The sequence below is a fragment of the Telmatherina bonti genome (genome assembly GCF_933228915.1).
Source record: "Telmatherina bonti genome assembly, chromosome: 16".
Taxonomy (NCBI): domain Eukaryota; kingdom Metazoa; phylum Chordata; class Actinopteri; order Atheriniformes; family Telmatherinidae; genus Telmatherina; species Telmatherina bonti.
The window spans coordinates 19,571,862-19,589,260 of NC_136614.1; the positions used below are offsets into that span (position 1 = coordinate 19,571,862).

The 17,399-nt window shown below is 38.6% G+C and overlaps 1 protein-coding gene across 1 annotated transcript; it reads left to right on the forward strand.

Annotated features, from left to right (window-relative positions):
* Nucleotides 1-623: 623 nt before the first annotated feature.
* On the forward strand, nt 624-17,399 carry armc2 (armadillo repeat containing 2; the record flags this gene model as incomplete). Its single annotated transcript, XM_079255091.1, has 18 exons — nt 624-742; nt 2,079-2,302; nt 2,403-2,475; nt 2,869-3,034; nt 3,582-3,708; nt 7,113-7,177; nt 7,804-7,911; nt 8,882-9,066; nt 9,161-9,263; nt 9,429-9,643; nt 10,277-10,422; nt 11,297-11,396; nt 12,116-12,446; nt 13,802-13,924; nt 14,031-14,144; nt 14,405-14,537; nt 15,642-15,796; nt 17,242-17,399. The coding sequence occupies exons 2-18, from the start codon at nt 2,094-2,096 to the stop codon at nt 17,397-17,399; spliced, it is 2,511 nt and encodes an 836-aa protein (XP_079111217.1). The 5' UTR covers nt 624-742; nt 2,079-2,093.

Genomic DNA, 17,399 nt, shown 5'->3' on the forward strand with positions numbered 1-17,399 from the left:
TTCGCATATTTTATGGTTAATATTCTGCAATATTAAATGTCAAAACAACAACTAAGTGTATGACTTTTTTTATGATTATTATTACTATGAAGTATTTTTTGTGTTACACAACAAGAAATATTTGCACGGAAATAATGTTTGCATGGGTTATTTTAAACATAATTTTTGTTTCTTGACTCCTTTATTGGCTTCAAGCCAGTAGTCTGTTCCTATTTCATAAACGACAAGGTCGTTTTATTGTCAACATTTGCATAAGCAAAGCTTGGCATTACACTACATCCAACAAACTTCAAAATTTTACAGTGGTTTAACCCAGAATCCTTTGTTTTGACTTGCCTTCTCGTTTAAACATTATTCTACAGAGAGCGTACATTAAATTAATTCATTTAGGTAGATTTCAGTTTACATTAACTTGGTTAATTACCACATTATATGTCGGGTTTAATGAACAGCGCTTCAAAAGAAAACAAGAAAATAAAAAAAATTAAAGTTCCCATAAAGTATCGCATGAAGTTGAGGTTTCTGGTTTCATCCACAACATGACAGCGCGTCACCTTGTCTCGTGACTGAGGAATCCAGCTGAAGCGCGTGCATCTCAGGTCAGCCTGCAGCAGCGAGCTTGCAAAATGTCCAGTTAAGGGTGTTGTAAGCTGTCAATGTTTTTCCGTTTTGACTGAAAAGCCTCATTTTAAAACCTGGAGTGCCAGCTGTGTGGACTTTCAACTCGACAGGACGCTGAATGGTACGTGTTCCAGTTTTTTGTATTTAACCTCAGGATAAGGTTTCATTCAAAGTCTCTTGAAACGCTTCCTGTTTCCTCAATAAAAAAAAAAAAATGGGTGCAGTTAATAAATACTTTTCTGCTCCAACAACTGGCCAGTTAAATCGGTTAAGCCTCCTGTCTTAAAACTAACTTTATTAAAATATATTTGCTCGTTTTCTTTCCTCTTATCGCTTAAGTTTGTTTTTTAATCCAGTATGGCGACGTTTTGTCACCATGGTAACGGAACATGACCGCGCAGAGTGCTCGTTCTCGTGGTCGGCCTCTCAACCTCAGTAAAAGGGTTATGCAGCCCCCCTATTGTCGTCCAAATAAACCCAAAATTGTCATGTTAGTTTATGCCACGTTTCTGCTGGATTGTGCTGCATTGTTTAGTTCATATATCTAAAAAAAAAAAAAAAACTAAAGCAGCACAAACAATAATTTTTGCAGCACAATTCAACACCAATGATTAAGTATTAAGTAAGTTATTGCGAATATATTTATTATTCCTATAATCTTAAGTAGACAGATTTGTGCAGTTTATTAGAATTAAGACTGAAATATTTATCAGTAGCTTACTCCTACTTTTACCAAGCATACTAAAGTTGCTTTCGTATGGCAGTAGTTATGGTAGCAACCAGTTTAGGCCAAACTAACTTGGATTTTATTCAATCTAATGCATTTTTATAATCAAGTAGCGTTTTTAAATCTTTATATTTAAATGTTTGTGTTATTTTTGTTGTGTTTTACTTGTGCAGCGTTTTGATCAACCATGTGTTGTCTTTTTTTAAACGTGATATCTAAATAAAAATTTGATGGTAAATGTTTGCTTTATATTTGAAAATGTATTGTGTTTCTCCATTTTATATTGAAGTATCTTTGAATTATGGACCGATTGTTGATGATGACACTAAATAAATTATATCAATGGGCTATTTTGCTGTTTGGATAATTGGATGATTGTTTTGTGATGTTTTGAAGAATAAAATATTATTAGTGATAATATAAACAGGCAGATTAATCTGTATCCCTAGATCTAATGATTTAATATTCTGCTGCTGTAATCACTCTTTTCACTTTTGATGGTTGAACTATGCTTTACTAAAAATGCTTCCATACATTTCATTAGACTTTTACTAAAGATGGAGTAATTTTATATCTTGTTGGGGGATTTTTCTCAGTGTGATCTTATATAACTTTCTTTCAGTTTCCTTTTTTTTTTTTTTTTTAATTGTTTTACATCAGTGATGAACATTGCAACACGTCATTTAATGAAGGTACTGAACCACTGAATTTACATACAAATGCCACCCAGACCTGAATCACCTCCATGGAGAAGAAAAATGAGGTTTGCTGTTCTTTCATCCCACGACGCAACAGTTTGAGAAAAACCTGTGCTGAGATAGTCAGTGAAGCCAGGCAATCTCTGAGAGTTCAGACCACCCAGAGACCATTTACTCCAAGAGATCAGCACAGACAACTTTTTAGGAGGAACTCTGTTCAAGCGGATCATGACACCAGACCTCCATCTACCTTTAGGTTAGTCACAATTACCACTTAAGAATGATGTATTTATTTATGGTCCAGACTTCAATTTTTATATATATATATATTATTTATTTATTTATTGTATTTGCAGTCTTCATGCTCAAAATTTTGATGCTTCGGAATCCAGGCCAGGTTCAGGAACTCGTCTCTCGCCTCTGGACCATGTATGTTTCCACTCTCATGCACAGCATATTTTGTATTATGAAGAAAATTTTCAGAGGCTATTGGTTATTTCCTTATATTCAGGTACTCTGTGTGCATATAGTATTCAAAGTGTTACCATGTCTTCCTAATTACCTTATCATGCCTGAAATGTGATTAAGAGGGCTACTTTAACCTTCCATTTACATTGTCGTCTATAAATTTGCCATGGGACTGCACACCTGTGGCAAGGATGATGTGAATAAATGTCACTTCAAAGATAGGAATAAGAAAAGAAAAAAAAAAAAACAAGGATCCTTACCTTTGACCTTCAAAAAGTAATGTTATTGGGGAATGAATCTTGTTTTTGATTCCTTACTGTATCATGTACAAATGAAATGATTCTCCTGATCTAGACACCACAGATTCCAGTCCCTTGTAATGCTGATGATCCATTTAAAGCCTTTCCCAAACCTCCTGCCGACCCATTGGAAGTGAGGATGGGACTGGCAGGAGCTCGGCCTCGCCTCCTCAAGGTTGGATCTCTGACAGCGTTGCTGCCTTTGGAAGCAGACAGAGATGGTAAGGGGGAAAAATCTCCTCTAAGTGTTGACTCATTAACAAGAAACTAACAAAGCTAAGTTACAAAAATATCTTACACTTATTAGACATATCCATTAATGTTCTGCTTAAGATTTTAGTAGAGCCTGTGCTTGTTTGATGGGAACAAAATTAATCAAACAGCTTCTTACTTATTTTGTTACATTGCCGTAAATCATCAGCTCAGATCCTCTACACTACAGTCTACATGGGGAAATTGAATGACGCCATTCATTCATCTGATCTAAATTTGCATTCTCTGGGGTTGGGGAGGGTAAAAAAAAAAAAAAAAAAAAAAAAGCAACAATAACAATTTACTGTTGTTTGGAATGAAAAATTACTCAGTTTTGTTTTCACCGTTGCCTGAAAATTACTCTGCTTTTTAGGGCAATAGAAAAAATAAAGAACTACTTAACCTGTTTAAATGCAGTAAAAATGCACCTTTATTTCACAGAAGAATTAGAAATATTTCTGCAGTGCAAAGCCGCAACAAGTAAACAACTTCTTGATTATTTCCTCCTGTGTTTAGTGAAAGAGAGATTAAATCAAGGCCCAGGACAAGCTCAGCTGTCAGCTAAACATCTTTCCAGTGCAGACCACGTTGCATTTCACAGTGGTCCTCTGAAGCCTGGACCATGCAGAACGGCTAGTGAAAGGTAATGGCTTGTGTTTGACTTAGATGATATGTCCTCTGCCGTCTGCCCTTCCACCCTCCCCTACTTCCTCTCTTTGACTGTCATGACAGTAGCACAATAAATTTAAGATTTACTGGCACACAGGGTTGCAGGGGTGGCCATTACTAGATGGATTTGCCTCCTGTTTTTGCTTCTTATTAAATCTTTCCAGTCACTCCCCTTTCTCTCTGTCTTTCTCATTGTTTTTTTCTCTGTTTTTCTTGTGTAATATTTCAGTAACTTCAGAAATATAGAAAAAAAAATGGGCACGAAATTATTTTTAAAAATTGATATCATAACTGTCCTCAAATTATGGATCCTGGTACTTTAACTTACATTTACTAAACATAAAAACACATTTCGAGTGAGTTCTCAGTGTTTATGGAGCAAATTACAACTTTAGTATTTGTAAATTCTAATGTTTGATTTGTAAATCAAGCACATCAGGAACATCAGGATGTTTCCAAAGTTTTTAACTATGTAGTCCAAAAATAAGGATTGTGTCAATATTTTTATATTGAATATGTCACAGAGCAGAAGGCTTTTTAAGATTCGATGTAGATCCTAACTATCACATTTTCGCATTCTAACAATGATAGTTGGATAAGATCTCTTTGACCAGCATTGGTGTCATTAGACAAAAAACAAAAAAGACAAAAAAACTTTAACACTCAAACCATTTTAATCCTCATATAGGCCCATTGCAAAAAGCAATAAGTCAATTAATCGCATGATAAGAAAACATGCGTGCAATGAGTTTGACGGACAATATTCATTTGTCTTTCTTTCTCTCTCGAGTGTCACATTTGTTTTAAGACAATATTAACTAAACACAACAATACAACAAGCTTCCACCTGTACTTAAAACACAACCATCAACTGCACTTTTCCCTGCTGGGAAACAAAGACCTTAACAAACAGGCTAGCTCCATCTTCCCGACAGTTCACGATCACTGAGGTGTTTAACCGACAGATTAAACACAAACAGGACAGTGCAAAATTATGTGCACTCAGGTTGGTAAAGTTAAGCTGCCCTTTAATATTGTTTAAAAGGCGACATTTTGAAAAATGTTGTAAACATTTCACAGCCAGAGAATTGCCTGGATGAACATACATGTTAAAAACGTCAATTCCACAGCTTTACAACGACATGAAAAATTACATTTTACCATTCCACCTCTGGTCAAGTCCAAACCTGTCCTCTTATATAAGCTGGACCATAGACTATGTCACTGTGTTACATAGTGTTTAGAGACCATATGTTCCAGATCACCACGTTGCCACAACCCCAGGAGAAATCCTGATCTGTTTCAGCAGACTGGGGACTGGATAAGTGTAAACTAGTCTGCACATTGAGCTAAAAGTTCTTTAGAAATAAATGATGTTGATCTTTAAAAGGGTGTTGCATTATGATGGCATTATTGTTATTTAAGTTGAAAATTGTCTCAAATTGACAACAATAATCGCTTAGCGCAATATTATTGTCTATCGCAATAATTTCTAAACAATTAATCGCATGGCAAAATATGTTACTGTGACAGGCCTACCCTTGTATACTTTGTGTGGCATGCGATGGACTGATGACTTGTCCAGGGAGGACCCTGCTTTTCACCCAGTGGTTGCTGGGATAGATTCCAGCTTCCCCATGATCATTAATTGGACAAGCGGTTAAGAAAATGAATGAATTAATGAATGAAGTACTTTAGTGTACACTATACACAATTAAACCCAGTTTCTGGAAAGGCTTCATTCCCAAATGAAACACCCTCTGTCTATCTGTCATTACAATCATGTGTCAGCGCTCACACTTCTACAATGCAGAGGAAGTTTTTTTTCTGCCAACCTCATCAGCTGTGTGTCAGCATGAGGGATATAACTCTGGGCATGATGTCGGGGGGCTGTCGTTACAGTCTATCCACTTATTGATTGGGTCAGGCAGCTGGAGCTGTTGGGTCCGGGGGGCATAAAACACTTTCACAGGAAATCTGGGCCATTGCCCGTAGTACTACCACCTCCCTCTAAAACCAAGCTAACTTGTTGCTGACAAAAGCCGGTCCCAGGTGATTTGTGTGGTCTCTTAATAACTTAATTGAAGAGATTTAAGAACTTCAGGATTGAGCATCAGAGAGAGACAAGCAGAGAGAAAATCAGAGTACAGTCAGTAGCACCGTAACTGCAAGTGGAAATAGAAACAGCATGACAGTTTATAAGATAGTGGCTTGGATGAGGTATAAAGATAGGGGAGATTGCACTTCCACTCGGTTCTTTTTCTTCAATAAGCCAGAGCTCTATAGCTTCAAATAGCTCTATATTAGATTTGGGTGCCCATCTGGGCAAGGCTGGCAGCAGCATGTATTGTGACTGCACTGCACTGGCCAGACCTAAGGCAGGGATGAGGTCATGTCTCAGAGAATACAGAATCACACAAAGAGGCCTTATTATCAGGCTCTTAATCTGATCATACAAAGCCAAAGCCCCTTGACATTCACTGCAGCATACCTCAGCCAGCACTCCCTGCTGCATGTGTTCTGTATGCTAGCTTTTAGCGGTCACTAATAATGCAACTGAACTATCTTTTTTTGTACAGTACACATATCTCAGTGTGGATGTAATCAAACAACCAAAATTATATTAGTACAAGTACAGTAACAAATTGTAATTATTAATTTAGTGTTATCACATTGCACCTGTCATGTTTCACAGAAGTTACTGGTGTTCTCAGGCATTTCATTTCCAGTAAGTTAGTACAGCAGGATGCAGCAATAGCACGCAGAAGGCAAGCCACAACACACAGCGCAGCATAACTCTTGGCCATGGTTTTGGAAGCACTTTACCGTTATTGCAGGGAGGTGGTAAGTCTGTGGAGACAGTTCACAGTGACAAAGCATGAACAGCTTTTTACCAGTCTGCCCACAGCCTGGTTGAAGCAGAGATTTTAGTTCCTGTCTGTTGGGGATCGCAGTTGCTACACAAAGGCACACACAACTGCACAGTCACACAGCTAAATAAATTAAGAGTCACTCACAAAGGGCAGACAGATAGTCAAATGTATCTGCATGCCTGCAAATGTGCACACACATGTACCCACAGAACATACAGCGGCTGTAGCTCATGTGTCTCTGCTGCAACAGGGACACCTAGTGGATTTTGAAGTAAACCCTCATTATTATTGTCACATTATCGTTTCAGTATTTTCATGTTTTTATTTGTCTCAAATTTTTTAGAAACATGTTTTCCTGCCTTTTTTTAAACTCTTTTTTTACTGTTGATTTGATGTCCAACTGAGACGAAACACACAAAGTAAATCTAATTGTGCAACACTGTGGTTATAAGATATGAGGTCACAAAAGTTTTTGTGTGTGTTTTGTGTTTCTTTGTTTCAACAGTAGAATAATGCAGCCTGTCGACTCAGAGGTCAGAGCCACAGAGTGCAGAGAAGAGCAGAGAACAGGTTTGTCTAGATGTACTTAATGAACATTACTGCATTGTTTCTTCTCAAACCAAAACTGTGTACAGATGACTATAAAGCAACAGGAATTTATTTCATAGCTATCGGAAGCGGACATGTTATTTCAGCTTTACCAGATGCCACATACAGCTTAACTATTGAGGGATTTTACATTAAATAGAAGCCATATTTTAAAACATCCAAGCATTCACAAATATAATATTGCAAAAGGATTTTTCACCTTTGTTGCTCAGGGCCCAATTTCCACCATGGCAGGCAACTAGCCAACAGCTGAGAGAGCTGTTGGTTTGTGCAACCACCGCTTCCTGCATCACACCAAGCAAGTGTTATGCAAATACTCAGAAAAAAGGTGCATGTGTGTTCATGAGACTGCAGACATTTGCATGCACAAACACACATGAACATATGTTTTTATTGCATATGCCCACATACAGACTGTTACACCTCAGCACAGAAAGAAATAAGAGGAAGTCTAGCTGTGACCTTTTACTGTGGCATCAAACTTCCTGCTGTTTTATTTTAAGACAGTGAACTTGTGAACTACGCTTGTCGCTCCAGTGTTTGCAGGAGGTAATTTGGCTAACTGCAATTTTCTCTGCACACTTCAGAGCTAGGGTATGGACGCAACGCCACAAGTACAGAGGAGGATTCAGACTCGGTGGTGTGGAATAATGCAATTGTTCCTCTTCTTCAGGAGCTAGAGAATGTGGCTGCAGGTATTATGTGCAATGCAATGGGGGACAAAACGAAACTAAAGTCCAAAATCATAGCATATAGCAGTCTTGGCCAACTTCTTTCATTGTATCACAGTATTACATTATTCTTGAAGTGATTTGGGTCTTTTTATTATTGCCAAGCTTCTCTTGTCGGAGCCTCTTGTCTGTGCTTCCTTATTACTTTTCATTTTCAACCAGCAGGCTGAGAAATTAGTTTCTCAACACTGGCAGATAGTCATGCATAAAATTCCACAAAATGCAAAAGCTCTGCCATTTCACCCACTGAAGAAAGACAAACACAATAGTGTTATGTTTGGCATCTGTACAAAATCATCTTAGCCTGAAACCACACTCTCACAGCCATGAAATACAATCTCTGGCTTTAAATATTTCAACTCACTACAAATTTAATGGAAAAATCATTTGAACTATAAATATTAAATATTTATTGTACTTAGGGGTTTCTGGCTCATACATAAATCACCTTTCAGATACGGTTAGAATTTGCAGTGAAGTGTAAAGATGAGGCTGTTCAGTTTGAAATTGTCAGACTCTGTTATTTATGCAAGGAAATTATTTATTTTACCTCAAAAACAAGGAAAGGACTCGAGCCTTTCTTTTCCTCTGCATCAGCTGCCTGCTGCTGCATTGTTCTATAGAGTTTGATCACTTTAACCTAAAGCTGCTACTTATTGAAGAAAAGGGAATTATTAAAATTTTTTTGCCAAACCAGTATTTTACTGTTCGAGATTTAACCTCATGTTCCCACACATGAAGAAGACTGCTTGCTCTGGAACAACTCTCCACAACATATGGACAACTCAGCTGAATCTGAATACACACTTACCAACAAGACCAAACGGATGTTTTCATTTTTGGGGCATTTGTGTACTTTTATGACTTTTTTTGTCACTTTTTTCTGTTCTTGACTGGATTTCTTTGTAATATGTGTGCTTGTCCACGGTGCCAGGCAGCTCTGAGGGCTCGGTGGACCGTCTGTGTGATTTGTGTGACCGTCTCCACAGCACCTTGGCAGACATGGACATGCTCGGTCGACGCTGTAAGAGGAGGTCGGGGATACTGCGAACACTGTTCCAGCTCATTGACCTCAACTCTGCCCAGCTCAACCTGCACATTGCCAAGCTCTGTCTCGCTGTGAGTCTTCTGTGAGTTTGCCGGTGTGTGTTTGTGTCTGCCACATGTCTCTATCACAGAGCCACCCGGTCTTTTTCTCTCTCTCTTTCCCCAGCTGTGTGTAAGTGGAAAAAATCTGCTCAACATCTGTAAGCTCATCTTCCAGATTAGCCGAAGTGAAAACAACGACATCCTCTTCAAGAACAACTCTCTTATTGGTCTGGATGGCACAATCATATATCTATTCTTCTGTAGTGTTATGTTCCTAAATACAGTTGTTGGGTTTTTTTTTTTTGTTTATTTTATCAGTTTTATTCTGTTTAATGCTTTTTTTAATACTAATTCACAATTGACAAATCATGTCTATGCTTTTGTTTGTTTAGACTCATTGTTGGGTGTGCTGAGCAAGGAGGATGCATGTATGTCAGGAGAAGCTCTGCTGTACTGTGTTGGTACTTTGAAGTTTATCTCTGGGAACTCTACAATCCTCAGGCTCTTGCTGGATAAGAATTGTATTGGTGTAGCTCACGAGCTCATCCAGAAGCTCTGTGCAGTCGAAGACAGCAACCGTACTACAGCAGGGCACATCCTTTTACAGGTTTGTCACAGATTCAGTTTAGTCATTATAGCTTACAAATGACATTTTTGGGTTACATAAATTCTTTAAAGGTTTTACATGATTTCCTCAAAGAAATTTAACAAGTGAAAAGCATGTTAATAAAAAAAAGAAACCAAATGTGAAATGTAGGTTTGATGTACTTTTAGTTGAGACTGATTTTCTAACGATTAGGCATAAATGTTTTTGTTTATGTCTGGTTTATTGCTGCCCCATTAGCATAATGTTCTCTGCGGGTCTGGACACTTCAGCCCCAAAACATAATGTGTTTCACTCTGCTGAAAATGATCGCTGCAGACCACATAAGCCCAAACAAACATTTTAAACCAGTGCTCCATTTGACATCTAACACAACTCATTATCCAGTTAGCAGAGGAAAATAAGCACAGCATGACTTTCCACAGCTTTCAGTGCTTCCGCATGTTGGAAATTACAGTTTCCTTCTCATGATAGAATGATTTATTTCAGTACTGAACAGTTTTCCGTTGCTCCTCTGTATAGTATCATGCACAGACCAGCAGCCAGACTTGAAAATATATATGCATATTTTCTGAGCAAGACAAAACACAGCCTCACACATATATAGTTTCTTCTTTCTCTCTCTGATCCCTGTAGCTGACGGCCACCCTGAGGAACCTTGCTGATCATCCAGATTCCCGTCCGCTCTTTGTTTCCTTCTCCATACTGCCAGCGCTCTGCCTGGCACTGCGTCAGCACTGTAGAGACAGAAACATCTGTACAAACATTTCCAGAATTTACAGGTATCACATATTTGTTTTCACATAGTTGTCTTTAACATAATGATGCTCCTCATCTCTGATCTCTGCTCTCAAAAGTAGACTGTCCCTGTCATGGTTTGAATCAAAACAGGATATGATGGCATTTTAATTTAGTGTTTTTCTGTCTTTATTGACTGCAAGTCCCTTTCTGGTCATTTTTTTTCCCTCTTTCTTGATGTGGTTTTACAGAGCGAAGCTGACGTTGAATAAAATGTGGTTTACTCTACATTTTATGTCAAAACGACTTGGGACTAAATGCTGCTTATGAAAAAGCCACATGAGCCACAATATTCTCTTAATTTTCTACCACCACCATCTTTCTCTGGTCACAACACCAAGCTCTTCATCAGTATACCGTATGAACTGTATAGCAGTGGAAAATATAGATTAATAAAGCTGATTATGTCCCAGTATGTTTTCTCTAGGGAATCATATAATATTTACAGGCCGGGAGGTTCAAACAGTTGCCTTTCTGTGTGGAGTTTTCAAGCTCTCTACATGTATGCAGGGTTTCTCTCTGGATACCTTGGCTTCCTCCCACCGTCCTAAGACATACATGTTAGATTAATTGGTTACTGTAAATTGTCCATAGGAGTGAGTGTGAGCGTGGATGGTTGTTTGTCTCTCTGTGTTGGCCCTGTGGTGGACTGTCCAACCTGTCCAGAGTCTACCCTCCCTCTCACCCAAGGATTGCTGGGATAGGCTCCAGCTTCTCCACAACCCTTAATTGGTCTAAGCGGTTCAGAAAATGATTGACTGACTGAATATTTCCACCTCATACTGGCCTTTTTCTCAAAACAATTTAAAAGTATAAGCACACTATAGTGATCTATCATTGTCTGCCTCTCTCCTTCAGTAAACTCTCCTCTTACTCTGAATGCTGTCTGGCTCTGGCCGAGACCCATGAATGCTACCCATTATTTTTGGAACTGCTGAGCAAACATCATAAAAAACAAGTGAGTGTACGAGCTTTTTACCTGTTTCTGTGTTGGTTTCACTATTTATGTTTTCTAGAGAACAGCATGCTGACATCCAGAGTACATGGTGTTCATCTATTTTCGTCAGCTCTGCTATGTGTACTTTGACAATAAATCATTCCAGGAGGTGTGGAAACAATCAAGGAGAAAGTGAGAGAGGCAGAGACAGAGAGAAAACGATTAAGAGGCAAGCTTTAGCAGATACATGAATAGAAGTGATGTAAAGGGAGGAAAGTTAGACGAGGTGTAAAAGGAAAACTTGATCTACATATCTTTAAAGTCATATGGAGGAAACACACTGAATGATATAACATATAATGAGCTCCCCATCCTTGGACAGGCCACCCAAATTTATACCAGTGTCCCACTGTCAATGCACATTTATGGGGCAAACATTTATTCTTGCTCACCTGCTGTGTGTGGGTTTTTATTTTCTTCACATTTTTATGGGCATGACTTTTTTTTTCTTTTGCCAACATTAAAATACATTATACACATGGTTGTACCTTTTTTGATCCTCACACTTTAAGCAATGTATTGTTCAATTAAATGTAGTTTAACTGAATAATGTCATTAATATGGCATGATGTTTTAGTTGCATCTCTAAAATGTACTTTGTGTTCTGTTGATATATTTGTGAAACAACATTATAACAGGCCATTAACATTAATTAAGTAGTCTCCTCTTCTCATACACAGGACCTTGTCATACGTCTTCTCTTCACCCTTGGTAACCTCACATCCAAAAGCGATGCGCCTCGACAGGAGCTCTATCAGTGTGAAGGCTGCATGGAAATGCTCCTCCAAATTTACAACACCTACCAGAGGAAAGATATGTTACCACACACGACCATGCAGAAAAGTCCCCCTTCTTCCAGCAACCCCTCCACTGCTCCCATTAACGTGAAGGAAGTGGACGACGTGTTGGTGAAGTTGGTCAGGGTGCTGGCAAACATGTGCATCCACCCTGCAGTTGGTCCATTACTGGCAGCAAACGTAACCTGTGTTCAGCTTCTGTTGGAGACACTGGGTGAGCAGACACAAAGAAGAGCTTTGTCACTTTAGTTTAACTGTATAACAAACTAAAAAAAAAAGCTAAATGAAGGGTAACTGCTGTGTAATTTCTACTTTTCTCTTTTTGTTATTTTATTTTGAGTTGTATCAAATTTGAACAAATGAAATAGTAGTCTCTCATCCGTGCATTATAATCATAGGTAAAGCACACAACCACTTCCCTTATGCTGCAAGCAAAACATGACTTTGGTCAAAAATTGCATTCGTCTGTTCACTCCTTTGCTTTCTTTCATCTCAGTGTTTTTTGTTCAATAAGCACCACAACCTCGCTTGGTTTACCTGTTTTTCTTTTTAGTTTGACAGAGTGCAGTGCTTCACTGCACAGGCAGGATGTTCTGTCACATTTCACAGCCGACTTGGTTTGTGTGGATGAATTTCTCCCATGTGGTTAGATGGTTTCAGGACAGGTTAAATTGATGCGTAGGTGTGTGTGAAACTCTTCTCTGCTGTCTGCCTCCTACACTTGACTTCATGGCATTTGGGAGAGTGAAATATGAAAAACTGAGGTGAACAAGTGAAAAACACAAACAAAAAGAAAAGGGTAACATCGTAAACACTTCATGTAGTAGAAAACAGGAACATAAATTAATATCTTGAGGAGAATATAGAGTTAATGTGACCAACACAGACTGAAAACAAAACTTCAGCAGAGGATGAAAGAGCGAACTTGGCTGGCTGATGTCTTGTTTTGAACAAGTTCATGCTCGGCTGCTGAACATATTTCTGGCACAGAGCTTGAGGGGGATACAACAAAGTGGCATTTGAAGTCAGAGCGAGAAACAAAATTCTGTGTGACACAAGCGGCAGTTGACAGCGTGACCGCAATATCTGTGATTTACAACCAAGCACACACCATTTGCTGCTACATCAGGACTCGATTTCCAAGCTGCTCACAGTGTCATGGCTGGTTAGACTGGGTCACTTTGACCTTTGCCTTATCAAAGCATCTGCATCAGGCCAAAATTAACTACAGAAGACAGCTATATGTCATAATGTCAGTGTCATATTAGTGCAGTAAAGCAGAAGACTAAATTCTCTACATGTTCACTTAATTTCTGAATGTGTTACTTTAATTGTTAAAATTGCTCACTTTACATTTTATGTAATTGACACCCTTTTTTTTTTTTCTGTGTCTGTGCCAGTAAAAGCAGGAAAATAAATATACTTCTTGCATCATGTTTACATTAGTCGTTTGTTTTAAAAGAGCAGTGGGACTAATTACTTTTATTTGACTGAAAATAAATTTCTTTATCTCAGTTTTTATTATGTATGTTTATGTGATGGGATTTCTGTGATGTGTGGGTGGAACAGAGCTGAGGTCTGTACAGGAGAGCGAGGAATTAATGGTGAATGTTGCTGCCACCATCAACAACTTGTCATTCTACCTGGAAGAAAACTCAGAGATCAGACACAATCGGCTCACCATCGCAAAGTGTAAGATCAAATTTAAAATATTTATTTAAAATTAAAATTTAAAAGTGTCTTGTACTTTTTGTTTTGCTTTTTTTCTTACTCTACCCTTTGTTTTTTCTTTTGTAAGTGATGTTAAAGTTGGTGCTCAGCTCTAGTATGGAAGCCATGCTCGAGGCCGCTCGTGTGTATGGAAACTTGTCACAGTACAAGGATGTGCGGGACTTCATCATGGAAAACAAAGGTATACAACTGACATTAATTCAAATAGGCTTTTAAATAACTTTGTCCAACTCTAAACACTGATTCTCCTCACCTCTTCAGAGTGCAATTTTACAGAAAACTGAGGTGTAAGACTCTGACAGTACTTGTGCATGCTGCTGTGCCATGTTGAGGCTGAACTAATCTGCAAGGCCACCTTTACACACTATAAACATGCCTGTTGACTACGGTGGAAGCAGCCCTCTTATCTTTGCCATGCTTTGTCCTCATCTTCTCCCTCAGTTCACCAGTTTGTGGTGACGCTACTTGACTCAAAGAGCTCTGAGATGTGTTTTTCAGCCTGTGGGGTTTTGACCAACCTGGCTGTGGACCCTCCCAACAGGATCTGTCTCACACTAGAGGGGGCTACTGCTAAGTAAGCACTTAGAGATTCTGAATGTGTGTGTGTGTTTCCTGCTGAATGCGTTGTCTAATGCATATTAGAGACAAATCACAGGATTTCCAGGAAAATATTAGTAGAAGTCATGAAAAAGCAGCATCAGATCAAAGTAAGCTACAGGATGTAATGAGGATTTTAAATACAGAGCTTAGTTATGACTGTCTTTGTCATGACGAGGTCATAACTGACCGCAGATAAAGAATCAGCCATTACTGACACATCTTCCGGTATGTTATTATTATTTTTTATAGTGCATTTGCTAACAGTAGGTGGGATTTGAGAATTAAATCTGGTCCTTTATAGAAAGCATAAAAAGGAGCACAATGGCAAATTAGAGGAAGAATGATTTTCACATGAAGAACTGAGCTTTGTTGCAAAGAGTTAGATGAGATTAACTATAGTCATATAGCCCTGTATGGTAGATTTGTGGCTTTAGCCACCAGACTGAAAGAGACAATAAGACGGAGAGCTTAGATGTGTCTGAAATTCTTAAATTATAAAATAAAATCCATTAATCCAATGGGGTTCTGTTAAAGGTTTTCAGCTAATAAACAAATACTCGACATGCTTCTTTTTCCGCAAAAAGACATTAGGAAAGTATAATCGTATAACACGAATTACATTAAACAAGATTTAGGCAAAGATGGCATCCTTTCCACAGGCAGTTTGTTTATTTGGGTTTGTTTTGTTTTGTTTTTTTGTGTTTTTTTCATTTTGTTTGTTTTCTGGTAAATCTGGTCTGACAAAATAAATGACAAAAAAAAAAGACAAAATAAACAGTTCCACTGGTACAAAACAAGATGCTACCAATGATCTTAAATCACATATTATTTACTCATAAGTGTTATTTGTCATTTCAGATTGTTTACACTTTCCAGATTGAGCTGTGAACAAATTCTTAATATTTCTCTTCCATCTTTGGTTCAGTTTTGGAACATTTATTTTATTTCCACTTCACACACCCACTGTCTTTTTCCAGACGAAGGTCCGGTGAAGTGGAACTAATGCTTGCAAACCTGACGGTCATGTGAATCCCCCTTCCTCAGGTCACATGATGTGTGTGTGTGTCTGTGTGACCAGGCTGGTGGACTGTCTGAGAGACTTCGGACCAGGTGACTGGCAGCTGGCAGGCCAGGCCTGTCAGGCTGTGTGGAACCTGACTGGCGGTGGCTCAGTGAAGCTGTTAGATGCACAGGAAAAAGAAACACTGCTGGAGATCCTCATCGCTTACTTAGGTTAGTGTTATCATGAGTCCTAACATGAGAAGGAACATTAGAACTGACTCTCATTGGTGATACTCTGAAGTCAACCCTAATTCTACTGAAGCTGCAATGTTGTGTAATATGTAAATAAATTCATTTTAAAAATTCTTTTTAGCCTATGTTCAATTGAATACACTACAAAGCCGAGATATTTAATGTTCAAACTGTTAAACCTCATTATGTTTTTCCAAATATTCACTCAGTCTGAATTTGCAACATATTCCAAAAGAGTTGGGACAGAGGCATCAAAGACTGGGAAAGTTGAGGAATGTTAAAAAACAAACACATGTTTGGAGCGTTCCACGGGTAAACAGGTTAACTGGAAAGAGGGGAGTGTCATGAAGGAGCATCACTGAAAGGCTCAGTGCTTCACAAGCATGGATGGGGTGAGATTCACAACTATGTTAGCAAAAACTCCAAAAGTTTAAGACCAACTTTTCTTAACACACGGTTGCAAAGAATTTAGGGATTTTATATTAAGTCCGTAATGTCAAAGAATTCAGAGAATCAGGAAAAAAACAAGGTCTTAGACCAACATCCTTCGATCCCTCAGGCCACACTGTTAAACCAACATTGTGTGAAGGATTTTACCACATGGGCGAAGGACCACTTCAGTAAATGATTGTCAGTTAACACAGTTCGTTGCTACATAAGTGCAACTTTAAACTCAACCATGCAAAACAAAAGCTATATTTCAACAACACCCAGAAACGCCACCGGCTTCTCTCAGATGGACTGACGCAACATGGAAATGTGTGCTGTGGTCTCCCAAGTCCAGATTCTTTTTGGAAATTGTGGACATTATGTCCTCTGGAACTAAATAGGAAAAGGACTGTCCAGATTGTTACCAGTGCAAAGTAAAAAAAAAAAAAAAAACAGCATCTGTGATGGTCTGGGGGTGTGTTAGTGCCGATGGCATGATAACTGCACATCTGCAAAGGGACCATTAATGTTAAAAGGTACACAGAACTTTTGAAAGCGACGCCTTTTTCATTGACATGTCTGGTTACTTCAACAAGACCATGCCAAGTCACATTCCGCATGCGTTACAACAGTGCAGGTACTAGACTGGCCTACGTGCAGTCCTGACCTGTCTCCCAAAGACATTATGCACATTATGCGCATTATGATGTGCAAAATACAGCAACAGAGACCCCGGACTGTTGAGCAACTGAAGTGGTAAATCAAGCAAGAATGGGGAAAAATTCCACCTGCAAAAGGTTCAACTTTTAATAACCTTAGTTCCCAAATGCTTGAATGTTGTTACACGGTGATGCAACACAGTGGTAACTGTCCCTTTCAAAATGAGTTAATATTGTAAAGACAATCAGTTTGAACAATAAATATCTTCTCTTTGTGGTGTATTCATTCATCAGCAATGCTCATCTTTTGCTAAATGTTTTTGTGTAACTCTTTAGATGAAGAAGAGGCTCTGAAGTGGACTGAAAATAAAGAAACGAGGAGCTTCCACAGGGCTTGCTGGGAGTTGCATTTTCTACCTTTTGCTCAGAAACTGTTTCAGGGGTTCTCTAGTCTCCAGTCTCCAGAACTGGACATAAATGCATTGCAGTTATAG